The 15720-nt window shown below is 47.0% G+C and overlaps 1 protein-coding gene across 1 annotated transcript in view; it reads left to right on the forward strand.

Annotated features, from left to right (window-relative positions):
* Positions 1-15720, forward strand: part of LOC138674028 (tyrosine 3-monooxygenase-like) — a 263471-nt gene that overhangs the window by 158050 nt on the left and 89701 nt on the right. Inside the window, exons 6-7 of the mRNA XM_069762003.1 lie at positions 7513-7563; positions 7783-7928. Coding sequence (XP_069618104.1) covers positions 7513-7563; positions 7783-7928 — 197 coding nt within the window. The remainder of the gene's footprint in view (positions 1-7512; positions 7564-7782; positions 7929-15720) is intronic.

Here is a 15720-nt window from a genome sequence, read left to right on the forward strand (position 1 = left end):
ACAGCATTCTGGAATGCTGTAGATAAGCCCCCGACAGGCGCGGACTGGCCCAGGTGGCAGGAATGCATATGCCCCCCGGGCCGGTGCCTAAGCAGCTGCACAGGGCCGCCGGAGGACTAGCAGTAGCAGTGATTGCAAGACATAGCGCCACCTGTAGTGCGCGGTGGCGTCATCCCGCCAGCAGCCGACATGTAGGCTGCAGGGGTATGTGAGGAGCAGGCTCCTGTGCGGCGCTGCCACTCTGAAGGAGAGAGCCAGCAGCAATCAAGATGAAAGGTCAGACTCCGCATACCGGCCTGTGTGTGCACGGAGCTCCAGCTTCTCCTGCTCTTATCTGTTATCCCGGCAGAGAAGGAGAGACGGGGGAGGTGCCGGACAGTGCAGAGCTGTGAGCAGGAGAAACTGAAGAGCTGCACATGGACATCAGCCGCCCCTGCACCACAGAGGAGAGTGTGTGATGTGTGTATGAGCCTGGTATCTGGTGTGTTGTGTATGTGATGGCTGCATGCATGTGTGTGATGGCTGCATGCATGTGTGTGATGGTTGCATGCATGTGTGTGATGGCTGCATGTGTGTGATGGCTGCATGTGTGTGATGGCTGCATGCATGTGTGTCTGATGGTTGCATGCATGCATGTGTGTGTGATGGTTGCATGCATGCATGTGTGTGTGATGGCTGCATGCATGTGTGTGATGGCTGCATGCATGTGTGTGATGGCTGCATGCATGCGTGTGATGTCTGCGTGAACAGGGGCGGATTATAAGAGGGTCAATATAGGCGGTAGCCCAGGGCCAAGTGGTGTGGGGGGGGGGCCTGGACTACCACACAGATTGCCCGCCACCATCAGGGCATTACTGCCTGTGCCCTGACTGGCGTATCATATATGGGCCCGGTTGGCAGAGAGAGGGGGCCCGCATCGGGCCCCGTCTCATCTGCTCACCGGGCCCCTACCGGCGCTGTGGCGGTTTCCTATTGACGTGCGGGCGCGTGCCCGCACGTCAATAGTTAACAACAACAGCCGCCAGCCAATTGGAGGCTGGCAGCTGAAGTCGGCCGCAGGCGCACGCGCAGCGCACACGTCGCTGGCGTCTGACGTCATTGTGAGTCGCCGGCGAATGCGCGCTGCTGGAGGGAGCTCGCCGCCTGGAGCGCTGGTAAGGTGAGAACTCAGTTTGTTGATTGCTGGACACACTGGGGCAATGCTGGACACACTGGAGCAGATTGCTGGACACACTGGGGGTAATATGCTGGACACACTGGGGCAGATTGCTAGACATACTGGGGCAGATTGCTGGACACACTGGGGGCAATGCTGGACACTGGGGCAGATTGCTGGACACTGGGGCAGATTGCTGGACACTGGGGCAATATGATGGACATACTGGGGCAGATTGCTGGACACACTGGGGGTAATATGCTGGACACACTGGAGCAGATTGCTGGACACACTGGGGCAGATTGCTGGACACACTGGGGCAATATGCTGGACACACTGGAGCAGATTGCTGGACACACTGGGGGTAATATGCTGGACACACTGGGGCAGATTGCTGGACACACTGGGGGCAATGCTGGACACTGGGGCAGATTGCTGGACACTGGGGCAGATTGCTGGACACTGGGGCAGATTGCTGGACATACTGGGGCAGATTGCTGGACACACTGGGGGTAATATGCTGGACACACTGGGGCAGATTGCTGGACATACTGGGGCAGATTGCTGGACACACTGGGGCAGATTGCTGGACACTGGGGCAGATTGCTGGACACTGGGGCAGATTGCTGGACACTGGGGCAATATGATGGACATACTGGGGCAGATTGCTGGACACACTGGGGGTAATATGCTGGACACGCTGGGGCAGATTGCTGGACACACTGGGGGTAATATGCTGGACACACTGGGGCAGATTGCTGGACACACTGGGGCAGATTGCTGGACACTGGGGCAGATTGCTGGACACTGGGGCAGATTGCTGGACACTGGGGCAATATGATGGACATACTGGGGCAGATTGCTGGACACACTGGGGGTAATATGCTGGACACGCTGGGGCAGATTGCTGGACACACTGGGGGTAATATGCTGGACACGCTGGGGCAGATTGCTGGACACACTGGGGCAGATTGCTGGACACACTGGGGCAGATTGCTGGACACACTGGGGCAGATTGCTGGACACACTGGGGCAGATTGCTGGACACTGGGGCAGATTGCTGGACACTGGGGCAATATGATGGACATACTGGGGCAGATTGCTGGACACACTGGGGGTAATATGCTGGACACGCTGGGGCAGATTGCTGGACACACTGGGGGTAATATGCTGGACACGCTGGGGCAGATTGCTGGACACACTGGGGGTAATATGCTGGACACGCTGGGGCAGATTGCTGGACACACTGGGGCAGATTGCTGGACACACTGGGGCAGATTGCTGGACACACTGGGGCAGATTGCTGGACACACTGGGGCAGATTGCTGGACACACTGGGGCAGATTGCTGGACACACTGGGACTGATTGCTGGACACACTGGGGGTAATATGCTGGACACACTGGGGCTGATTGCTGGACACACTGGGGCAGATTGCTGGACACACTGGGGCAATATGCTGGACATACTGGGGCAGATTGCTGGACACAGTGGGGGCAATGCTGGACACACTGGGGGTAATATGCTGGACACACTGGGGGTAATATGCTGGACACACTGGGGGTAATATGCTGGACACACTGGGGGTAATATGCTGGACACACTGGGGGTAATATGCTGGACACACTGGGGCAGATTGCTGGACACACTGGGGCATATTGCTGGACACTGGGGCAATATGCTGGACACACTGGGGTTAATATGCTGGACACACTGGGGGTAATATGCTGGACACACTGGGGGTAATATGCTGGACACACTGGGGCAGATTGCTGGACACACTGGGGGCAGGACTGGAGGCATGGGCAGAATGTAGATACGGGGCATGATTGGAGACACGGGGCAGAATGAAAGACATGGGGCAGGATTGGATTATGGGGCAGGATGGGGAGATCATATGGAGTAGAATGGATACTCATGAGGGCAGGATGCGAGAACATATGGCTGGAGCCAGGAATTAGATATACGGGGCCAGGATGGGGATTATTACCATAGGGGCTAATTAAGGGATATTATTACTGCAGTGATGTATTTATTTTATTTTTTTTAGTATACTGTTTTAAATGGGGGGGGAGGCAGGCCTGTTACTGTGCAGAGTGACACTATGTCGCCTTTTTTTCTTCATGTGGTGTTGTGTAGAAGTTGTGAAAAATTAAGTAATGTGTTCTGCAAGCGGAGCTCGAGATAACTGTGTTATTTCTTGCAGAAACGAGTCCTGGCTGGAAGAAATGATGGCAGTCTGTGCTGGATGAAAGATGAAGGAGTTCACCTAGAGACATCACTGGTGAGTCAGTGTTACCTATACACTGACACTATACACTGTATACTATATACAGAGGTCCTGTGTACAATGTCACCAGTGATCACTGTATAACCTACACATTATATACAGAGCTCCTGTGTATAATGTCACCAGTGATCACTGTATTACCTATACATTATATACAGAGCTCCTGTGTATAATGTCACCAGTGATCACTGTATTACCTATACATTATATACAGAGCTCCTGTGTATAATACCACCAGTGATCACTGTATTACCTATAAATTATATACAGAGGTCCTGTGTACAATGTCACCAATGATCTCTGTATTACCTCTACACAGACACTGCATACTAAGTACAGATCTCCTGTGAATACTGGCACTTATGGTGATAGTATTATGTTTTTTTGTTTTTTTTATTACTGATCAGTATTGTACTATTCAGTCACTATGTGGTGGTAATATGTGGTCTGGAAATGGTGTTGTGGTATTTGTCCCTTGTGTGTGCTATTTGGTCACCAAGTGGTGGTAATATGTGGTCTTGACATGGTGCGGTGGTATTTGTTCCTTGTATGTGATATTATTCGATCACTGTGGTTGTAATTTGTGGTCTGGTCATGGTGCAGTGGTATTTGTTCCTTGTATGTGATATTGGTCAAAATATTCCTAAATTGTATTGCATATTTTAACAAAAATTTAATAGGTTACAGTAGAGTAGGGCCCGGCCCTTTTTCTGGAATAATCTGGTTCAGGTATATCGTGACCCCCGTCACATGACCCCCGTCACATGACCGAGGGGGCCCACAGTGTCTGAACAGCCCGGGGCCCTGGCTACCCTTAATCCACCCCTGGCTGCCTGTGTGTGTGATGGCTGCATGTGTGTGATGCATTTGTGTCAGAGTTGCGTGTGTGTGTGATGGCTGCATGTGTGTGATGCATTTGTGTCAGAGCTGCGTGTGTGTGAGCTGCATGCGTGTGTGTGAGCTGCGTGCGTGTATGTCATTATATAGTGGGGCTGTGTGTGTGTGTGTGTGTGTGTGTGTCATTTTACAGTGGTGCCGTGCGTGTCATACATTATGGCTGTGCGTATGTGTCATTATACAGTGGGGCTGTGTGTGTATGTGTCATTGGTGCATTCACTCTGTGTCATTCTATGTGACTGTAGACTTGTGCATCTCACATTGCTCGCAGAGCTGTGGTTATTTGGCATGTGTCTGGCTGCAAGTTTGTGATTGGCATACATGCGGTCACATGCCGACAAGACTTGCATGGCGAATGCAACTGTATTGAACAAGGCCCAAAACCGTCTAGTCGAAATGTGGCTGGGAATATATATATTGCATGATTGTGGTCACAAGACCACCTGTTGCCGGCACCAGAGAATCCTCATAACGCACAGTGTGCACGATATGAGGATTCACACATAGTGACTGTAGACATGTAGCATTATATCCGACAACCCCTTTAAGGATGAGCCGCTCCTCATGGGCCACTGCTGTGTGCTTGCCCCCCAGGCCAAAATTTGCCAGTCAGCCCCTGGCCCCCGATGTATCCTGAAAGATGAGAAAAAGAGGTTAGATTATAATCACCCAGGGGCGGTCCCACTGCGCTCCGGTCCAATGGGCGTCGCAGTCCGGTCCGGGGCCTCCCATCTTCTTACGATGACGTCCTCTTCTTGTATTCACACTGCGGCTCCAGCACAGGCATACTGCAGTGCAGGCACCGGGAAAGGTCAGAGAGGCCCGCCACCTGCGCACTGCAGTAATTTGCTCTGCCCTCAACAGGGCAGACAAAGTACGCCTGCGCCGGAGCCGCAGCGTGAAGACAAGAAGAGGACGTAATCGTAAGAAGATGGGAGGCCCGGACCAGACCACGACGCCCATCGGATCGGACTGCCTCCCATGTGAGTATAATCTAATCTCTTTTTCTCATCTTTCAGGATACAACGGGGGCTTATCTACAGCATCCCAGAATGCTGTAGATAAGCCCCTGATGCTGGTGGGCTTAGCTCATCTTCGATTTTGGGGGTACCACTCATTAAAGCAATGAATATGCGCTCCACTCCTATGGGAGTGGAGTCGCGTCCATATTCATTACTTTAATGAGCGGTACCACGTGACCTCTGAACACAGGAACAAGCTGCCGGCACCAGAGACCATCGCATCAGAGAAGCAGGGACCATGCCGGGAGCAGGTGAGTATGATGCACAAGTTTGATTAGCTCATTTCTAACAGCTTGTATTGAGTTGAATAAGTCATTTCAGCGTATTGCATACAATGCAAGAGCATCGGATGTGATATGCTAATGACCTTTGGCTCCTGCTCTGCTGCGAGCGGGATCCGAGTGTCATGCTACTGCGCTCCAATGCTCTTGCATGACAGGATCGGAACACAGCCACGGACAAGACTGTGAAAGTAATTTCTCCATCTTCCCCATTGCCTGTCTCGGTGTATATCGCACCGCACTTGGGTGCAGTGCGATGTTTTACTCGCACCCATAAACTTGTATGAGTGCAAGTGAGCTGAGTCTACCTGCCAATCGCAGCATGCTTCCATTATCCTCTCATGCATGAGAAAATAATTGCAGATCTGAGCTGCCCCAAAAAGTAACACTGGGCAGAGTGCTATACAATGTTTTATCGCATAGTACTCAGCCGTGTTATATAGTAGTGTGACTCCGGCTAAACAGAATTAATTTGGATGTGGTGCAATTTTTTTAGTGAAGGCTACCTCATAAAAGTGCATTCAATATTGAGAAAAGGAAACAGCACTCACCATTGCTTCTTAAAAAGTTTAACGTCCCTTTTTTAAGAAGCAATGTTGAGTGGTGTTTCCTTTTCTCAATATTGAAAGCACCTGGTCTTCAACGCATTCTTCATGCACCACCTAGCTCATTATCAGGTGGTACGCATTAGGCCGGCGTCACACTGGCGTATCGCATCCGATGCGAGATCATCGGATGCGATATGCTAATGACACTCGGCTCCTGCTCGTAGCAGAGCAGGAGCCGAGTGTCATGCGTCTGTGCTCCGATTCTCTCGCACAGGGAGGATCAGAGCACAGCTGCGGATGAAGCAGAGAAATTAATTTCTCCATCTCCTCCATTGCTGGGGTCCGCTTATAGCGCACATCACTCGGATGATATCCGAGTGGTGTGCGCTGTCTCACTCGCACCCATAGGCTTATATAGGTGCGAGTGAGCCGAGAGTTTTCCTCGGTCCGAGACAATCGCAGCATGCTGCGATTGTCTCGGACCGAGGAAAACGGCCGACAAAAAGTCGGCTGCTGGGAGCTGCCCCATATGTTAACATTGGTCCGAGTGCAATGCGATTTTTTATCGCATTGCACTCAGCCGTTTATAACGCCAGTGTGACGCCGGCCTTATACTAGGAACTGATTCAGACTGCAGTCAACAGTTTAGTGCATTTTTTTTTCTTTTTTTTTTTCACTTTTTACTTCATAAAAGTGGTTTACTCTGCTATTGTGGTACCCTCTCTTAAATAAATTAATGGTTCCTCTACCATAGATTAAGCATAAATATTATTCTGTTTTCTTAGTCTGTAATTAAAGACTCTTTTCTGCTCAGTTTTTGTTCCCTTCAAAGCAACCAACATCAAGTATCCATGTTTTCTGAGCACTGTGTTGTCAATGATGCAAAAATTAAGACTGCAGTAGCAAAATTTAAAATAGACCTTTTTTTGGTGGTAGTTCAAGCTTCTACAACGTTAGTCTTGTTCTCATTTGAATCCTTATACATTCAATGATTTTTGAGCCTCCTCATCAATACCTTGCATTCTACAGTAGTCGAGCCACTAATAATATAGAATTCTAGAGTTGTTCACATAATACACTGGAAATTGGGACTGCAGAGCAGCCACATAAATTTAACATATGATATTTAAACCCTCGCATATTGTTATACGTCCAGAGCACATGGGAAGTTTTAAGCGATTCCTCAATTTCAGTTTTCCCATACTTGCTTATCATTGTCATCCACATGATTGTACTTTACAAATCTTAAGAATAATATGATTTTATAATGGAACAATTGAATTCAGTACCTCTTGTGAATGTCATTTGTTGTATTGTAGTGGAAGTATTATCCCAAGAGTTGAATATTCAGCTGAAGAAATTGCTACTTGGTAAGTACAGTGATTGCATAACTGCTTACAAATATGCCATATTGCCAGGATTTTATTAGTGAATGTTCGCTTGCAGTAGATTCAAGTACAGCAGGCGGTGAGAGTAGAATAAGTGACTCATAAGTGGAGGAAGAAGCATGACTGACCATGTGTATGCGTAAACTATAGTATGTTCAGCTCTTTTTGCCCATATTTAATGCAATGTCAATACAATTTTAGGAGACAAGTGTACAAATCCCTTAGCAGACTATATCCAAACTATGCCTGCAAGCAATATTTAGATTCGTTTCACCAGTTGGAAAAAAATTGCGGATATTCAGAAAATTCCATACCTCAACTCCAGGATGTATCTAATTTCTTAAAAGGTAACATTCTATAAATTTAATTTAAATAGTACATTTTATTTAATTGGTCAATAAAGTTTAGATGAAAAGATGTACTCATCATTTAGGTTAGGTTCACATTGCGTTAGTGCAGTCCGTTTAGCGCATACGCTAATGGACTGCGTTAACGCAATGTCCAAAAAGGAATCGTGTTTAGCGATCGCGCTAGCGCAGATGACCGATCTGCGCTAGCAAGAACGGACCCAAAAATGCTGCAGACAGCGTTCGAGGTCCGTCCCAAAATAACGGAACATCGCTAAAGCATGCCAAAAATGGCATGCTTTAGGGATGCGTAACATACATTGCGGTCAATGGGTGCGCTAACTGATCCGTTACATTGCGTTAGTGGCACTATGTAACGGATTCCGTTAGCGGATACCCACTAACGCAATGTGAACCTAGCCTTAATCTCTCTAGTTTTCTGGAGTATTTGAGCCTTGTGTTCTGTACATTTTGTGACACATTTTAAGTTATCTTTCTTATGAAGTGTTTTCTTTTATCTTTGCTAGTGATGGGTGAACCCAAACAGTAACGTTCGGAGTCCATACCAAGTGCCTACTGTTCAGGCGCGGACCCCGAACTCAGACTTCTCCAGGAAGTCTGTGTTCCTGTTCGGGTTCAGCACTCCAGATATCGGTTGTTTCTCACACTGTGATCTATATGACGGCACGAGAAACACCGGTAGCTTTGATCGGCGGTAAGATCATTATCACTGGTCAGAGAGCTGCCGCTAAAAATGAGCGAATATTTCAGTGTTCGGTTCGGATTACGATCACTGAATTTGCAAAATTCACAGATTTATTCATTGAATATTCGCCAAACATAGCTGAATGCCATTCAAGTCAATAGGAGACAAAAACAAACGTATGGAAAACACCTTCAAACGGCCTCAAAAGCTGACAAAACACAGCAAATTAGGGGGAGACATCAGGAAAATGGCCTCAATTCACCCACAGTACAAATTGTAGAATGGCACGGCAGTAATAACCCATGCATGAGGTTTGGGGTCTTGACCAGCATTTACAGCTTTCAATTGAATGTGAAAGTAAAACAAGGTGGTTGAGGGATCGGTGTAGGCCTACTGTGCTGGGAGCCCTGATACCACATGCAACAGCTCATCCTGCTTTCATGCCCAGCTACACTCAGGTGGCACAAATATCAGTTTTGTAGACTACTATTGTCAGAAAACTCGGGTAGTTGACTAAAAGGAAATAGAGTCCTGTTGGTCTCGGAGGCCTACTGCTACAGGCAACATGCATGAAGGACACACAATCAGAAGTAGTCACATTTCTAAAAATTAGCGGCACACACAAACAAAGTATCATCAATTTCACAAGAGTAGAAATAGTATAATAGGGATTGATATCTCTTCCACTACAGCCATCACATGGACACCCAAAAATTATAACCTGACACCACTGAAGTGGCATCAATTACATAGAGTACAAATAGTATAATGGAGAAGGATATCTCTTTCACTACAATCAACCAAGCAGATGGAAAGACAAAATCAGGGCTCTTCACATTTTCAAAAATTATTGGCAGATACCACCAAAGTGGCATCAATTTCACCACAGTATAAAAGGGACCGTGAGGTCTTCCACTACATCCAACACAGCAGATGAATATCCAACCAGGAGTGTTCACATTTCCAAATATTAGTGGCACACACCACCAAAGTGGCATCAATTTCACCACAGTAGAAATAATATAATAGGGACCGACCTGTCTTCCACTACACCAAACCCATCACATGGACACCCAACCAGGAGTGTTCAAATTTCAAAAAATGAGGGCCTGACACCAATGAAGTGGCATTAATTTCACCAGAGTAGAAACAGTGTTATAGGGACCGACACATCTTCCATTACAGCCAACCCAGCAACAGTAGATTAATAATGACTGTTCACATTTCCACAAATTTGTGTTAACATCAGCAGAAGCAGCAGCAGCAATAGGCACAGAAGCCACACTAAAGATATCATAGAGTGCAGGTATGTGAGATTAATGCAGCACACCAAAAACTGCAACATCACCTAGTCTGTACAGTCTGCAATTGAGGTGTAAGAATCTTTGGAGATCCATGACTTGTTCATCTTGATGAAAGTTAGGCGGTCTACGCTTTCAGGGGACAGTCGGCTTTGCTTATCCATCACGATACCATCAGCAGTGCTGAAGACACATTCTAAGTGAACGCTGGCTGCCAGGCATGATAAAACCTCCAAGGCACGTGAGGCGAGCTCAGGCCACTCATCCTTTTTTGAAGACCAAAATGCGAAAGTGTCCAAACCCTCCTTGATGGTATTTATATTGAGTTCTAGATACTCCTGTACCATCCTCTCCATTCGTTCAAGACTTGGACTCTGTTCTGCTGATGCATGAGTTGGTCTAAAAAAAAATGTCAAAGGACTCACAGAAATTGCTTCTTACACTTACACTACTACAGCTTCTGCTTCTGCTAATGTTTTGACGTTGATGAATTGACCTGCCGGAGGTTGGAAGTCTAGAGCTGCGAAGTGTACTGTGTGCCTCATTGCTGTATTGGGGAAAACCTCTTTTAAAGTTGTGTAAAAGCGTGTTTCTATCCTACAGCATTTGCAGGTCCCTTTCCAGGGTGGGAAGTATCTGGCAATATTTTGTCTTATAACGTGCATCTAACAGAGTGGCAACCCAGTAGTATTTTAAATCATAACTATACAGGGATCATGCTGCAGATAGTGCAGCATGAACGCACTAATATGTCGAGCTCTTCCATGAGGTCCAAGCCTATGCTGTGTTGGTGGCTGGGTAACACTGATGCTTGTTTCCGCAGTCCCCTCCCACCAACCACAAGCAACAGAGATGGGATAATTATATTCTTTATCTCCTGACAGTTGCTCTTTCATCACCTCTTCCTTCTTCATTTGTTCCTCTGCTCTTGCACCTTCACTAACAGTTTGTTTGTTATCACCAGCCCCCCTCAATCGCAGTAATCCACCCTCCCTTGGCACCTGCCTGTGTGACGACAGTCTGGAACTTTGAGACAATCCGCATCCTCCTCTGCTTCCTCCTCTTCCTCTGGGACCACCACATCGGCCCACAAACTATTCAAAATCCACCTCCAGCATATAGATGACCGGAATAGTAATGCTGATGATGGTGTCGTTAACTCTAAACATCTTAGCAGCCATTTTTAAACTGTGCAGAAGTTTGCAAAGGTCCTTAATCTGTGCCCATGCCGTAAACGTGATATGCGCCAGGTCCGTACTATATTGGCCCAGGCTATACGACATGACATACTGCGTCAGGGCTCATTGCTGCTGCCACAGTCACTGCAACATGTGCAGAGTGGAATTCCACCTTGTCGGCACATCACATTTCAACCGGTTAACTGGCATAGTCAAAGATCAATGCAAGTTGATGACCTGAGGGGTGCGAATGGCGGAAGTGAGCACACAGCTTTCGTGCTTTTTGTAGCAGCTCACCCAGGCCAGGATAGTGGTGGAGAAAATGCTGTACCACCAGGTTTAGGACATGAGTCATGCAAGGCACCTGTGTGAACTTGCCTCGGTGTAGGTCTGCCACCAAGTTTGCACTGTTATCGGACACGGCATTACCTAGATGCATGTTCAGCTGAGACAGCCATTGATCAAACTCAGCATGGAGAGCTGTCCACAATTCTTCAGCTGTATAACTGGATCTCCAAGGCATATCAATTTAAAACTGCCTGTTTGCGATGAGCCCTGACTGTGCAGAACAGAGGTGGTGGAGATGCGCTCTGCACTGTTGGAATACGTGTCTCATTAAAGCAGATGTTGAGAGCACAGGTAGAGGCAGTAGAGGAGGTAGAGTAGGAGGCAGAAGCAGTGGAGGAATTGTGAAATATAGAAGCTTGTCCTGCAAACCTTTGGGATTCCAAGACTTTTGAAGAGACACCTGCCTCTACAGCCACCAGAGTCACCCAGTGGGCAGTCAGTGAGATATGTCGCCCTTGGCCATGCATACTCAAGAAGTGTCTGTGGTAAAATGCACCCTGGCAGACATAGATTTAGTCAAGAAATGGGTGATTTAGTCTGCGACATGCTGGTGTAGCGCAGGCAAAGCTTTCTTAGAAAAGCAATGGCGACTCGGCAACTAGTAATGTGCCACTGCGATGCCATCAGATTTAGAAAACCATCTGTCTCTACCAAGCAGAAAGGCAGTATTTCCGGGGTCAACGGGTTGGAGATGGTGGAGTTCAACCTCTTTGTTTCCTCCTACGCATGACAAAGCTATCTTTTACGTTACCATAACTGCGGAACCGTGGGCTGGCTGCAGTGTTGAGAGAGGGTAGAGTATGGTGAACTGGACAATCTACTGGAACGTGAGAGAGGTGCAGGCAGAGATGTTACAGTTGAGTGAGAAAAATGTTGTGTGCTTGTTCTCCGAGATCGGTCAAAAACAGAAGGCATATCTTCTTCTGTTATAATGTAGCTGATTGCGGGCTCTCAGTCAGCGTGACTGGAGCGGGTAAAGAACCCGAGGTTCTGCTGTCGGAGACCTGCATCACAATATTTGGCATGGTAACAGAGGAGGAGGAAGAAGCAGCAGATGCGATTGATGGGGCGGCTGATGGTTGCAGAGGTCCGCTGGTCTGCATTTTTGCACAGTAGGATTCCCAGAGTAACACATGTTGATTGCGCAGATGAAGGTTCATGTATGAAGTAGTCAAATTATTTAACTTTCAAGGAGAGGAAGAAATGTCAGCACTCACCCAGTCTGCAGGTGAATCAGTCCATTTTTATTTTCTTAACATCCTGTACAATATCATAAAGTGCGGTAGTGCTACTGTTGTGAATTCTGTGGCAGAGCTCCCTCCTGTGGTCACAAGTGGTACTTCGGCTGATTCTCTCTGGGAGCTTCCGTTTGTGGAGGAAAGTTGTACTGCGGCTTCTGAGTTTCCTCCCTCAGGTGATCTGGTGAGGTCGTTAGGTGCTTCTCTACTTAACTCCACCTAATGCTTTGATCCATGCTTCCTGTCAATGTTCCAGTGTTGGACTTGTTTTTCCCTGGATCATTCCTGTGGCCTGCTGCTCTGCATAGCTAAGTTCTTCTTTGCTATTTGTTTGCTACTTTTTCTGTCCAGCTTGTCTAATTGTTTTGCTGGAAGCTCTGGGACGCAAAGGGTGTACCTCCGTGCCGTTAGTTCGGTACGGAGGGTCTTTTTGCCCCCTTTGCGTGGTTTTCTTTAGGGTTTTGTGTAGACCGCAAAGTTATCTTTCCTATCCTCGCTCTGTTAAGAAAGTCGGGCCTCACTTTGCTGAATCTGTTTCATCCCTACGTTTGTCTTTTCATCTTAACTCACAGTCATTATATGTGGGGGGCTGCCTTTTCCTTTGGGGTATTTCTCTGAGGCAAGGTAGGCTTATTTTCTATCTTCAGGCTAGTTGGTTTCTCAGGCTGTGCCGAGTTGCATAGGTAGAGTTAGGCGCAATCCACGGCTGCCTCTAGTGTTGTTTGGAGAGGATTAGGGATTGCGGTCTGCAGAGTTCCCACGTCTCAGAGCTCGTTCTATTATTTTGGGTTATTGTCAGATCACTGTATGTGCTCTGACCGCTATGTCCATTGTGATACTGAATTGCCTATCACAACATGCTACTATTGCATGAGACATGGGGGACAATGACCATTTTGCTCTTCACTAGCGCTTCTTCAGGTCTATAATTATGATAATGGACTAGAAGAATTATAATTAACCTGCAGAATGGGTGAGGGCTGACATTTCTTCTTCTCCTTGAAAGCTTAATATATGTTTTGGATATTGCACAACCCAGAAAAGTTCTGTTCATGAGGTTGTAAAATAGCTATATGGGTCATTCAAACACTTAAAAAAAGCTTCAGAAATTGGTGCCTCGACATTCTTCTCTACATGTTCTGAAATTATTGCACCTTTTCCCTTTATTCAGTTATTTTTTGCAAAGTTGGCAGATTGTGTGAGTTGGCTCACCCTCTGCAATGTCAAAAAAGGTGCATGCTACCTCTGCGAACTGCAGATCCCCAAATGCTGCTGGTCACAGCCACAGTTCTGACTGAAGATGCATTGCTCATTGTTGATGCATCACTACATGTCTGCGACGCGAGGCACAACGTAACCTCCTCGTTTTCCTCCTTAGATGACCTACTCAGCTTTTTGCCTCTGTGTTCACGACAACTGGGATCTAACACATCATCATCATCATACTCTGTGTTATCACATTCCTTGTCCTCAGAGTCGCCCTCCTCCTCTTCCTGGCCTGACAACACAGTACAGTCTGCATGAGCCTCAGATATCTGAGTCTCATTAGGATCACCTCCTTCAGGGGTTAATGTCTGGTCACGAGGATCAGGATGCTGCTCGGACCCTAATTTGTACTGACTCGGATCCGACTTAAAAAATTTTGGGCATCGGTGCAGATTTCCTCTTCTTGACTTAAGATTTTGAGTACACTTCTGATGTCCATTGCATAGAATGTTTGAACAGCTCTTCAGACTCAACCATATGTGCTTCCCTACAGTCAGTTGTACGTTTGAAGAGTTGTGACATGGGGAAAGCAATGGTAATTTAGGTGCCACCTCTGTGGACTGTACTGGGTGTGATGATGAAGTAGAGAAAGAGGAAGAGAGGCCACTTGAAGCTATGCTTGCCATCCACTCGAGCACATGCTCTCTCTGTGTGACTGTACTGCTGTGCGACTGCCAAAAAAAGGTAGTGGAGCAGCCAGTCCAGTAACATAAGTTGTCAGTTGTCTTTATATAGAACGTGATGCTGTTGGTTCGATAGGGCTTTCAGAAACATTACCACCTACCCCACGTACACCTTGAATACCAAGCCTAATCCCCCTTCCACACCGGCCTCACTTTTTCCCAGTCATGTTGCTCAGATAGTGTGGTAAGAGCACAGTATTAGCAACAAAATAAATTACATTTATAACTCTGAACCAGGTGTGCAAACAGCTGAATTTCAGCTGCAGTAAATTACAAGGTGAAATATGGCGTGCTGAATCACGTTACTCACCGAAGAAATCATTTTTTGAGTGAGGATGAGGCCTGTATTAGAAGCAAAATAATAATAATAAAAAAAATGATACCTCTCCTTTAGCATATGTTCACATGGAGTGTTTTGGTTTTAGTTTTTCCTTTAACATTTATGAGGGCTCTTACTCCTACATTTGGGAGGTCCCTCCCTCATTCTAAATTGTTAGCTAGATAGTAGAATACATATTCCCCATCCCATAACAATTCCAGTTAAAATATGCCCATTTGAATTTTGGGCTTCACCCGCCACTACCACCATGTCTACCGCCATGTCATTATGCGGCCCTCGCTTCACATTTTCAGAGGGCTGGCAGGTGCCGTGATACATGAGTTTGGGAAGGGCTCTCAGGTGGCCCTGTATCATACATTTGGGAGAGCCTTCACGCCTACATTTGTGAGGTCCCTCATTCAAAATAGTTAGCAAGATAGTGGAATACATATTCCGTGAAACCTGAACTTTCCGAGCTCCACAGTTCATTTTGGCCACCGGATCCCAATGGAGCCACTGTATTGTGGTCAGTCTGTCAGGCCTGAAACCCATGTCAAACCCATGTCAAAAACATGTACAAGCCTCATTTTACTTGAAAGCAATCTTCTCAAAGAAAAGAGACATGAGTTGCATTGACCAATCTGCACAAGCCTACACAGTTCCTTTGGAAACTATCCAACCAGGCAGGTATCTTTTGCATGGTTTGGAGCAACAATGGAGTAATTACAGGATATGTCCCAGAAAGTGTCAAGG

The sequence above is a fragment of the Ranitomeya imitator genome, chromosome 4 (genome assembly GCF_032444005.1).
Source record: "Ranitomeya imitator isolate aRanImi1 chromosome 4, aRanImi1.pri, whole genome shotgun sequence".
In the NCBI taxonomy this organism is placed as follows: domain Eukaryota; kingdom Metazoa; phylum Chordata; class Amphibia; order Anura; family Dendrobatidae; genus Ranitomeya; species Ranitomeya imitator.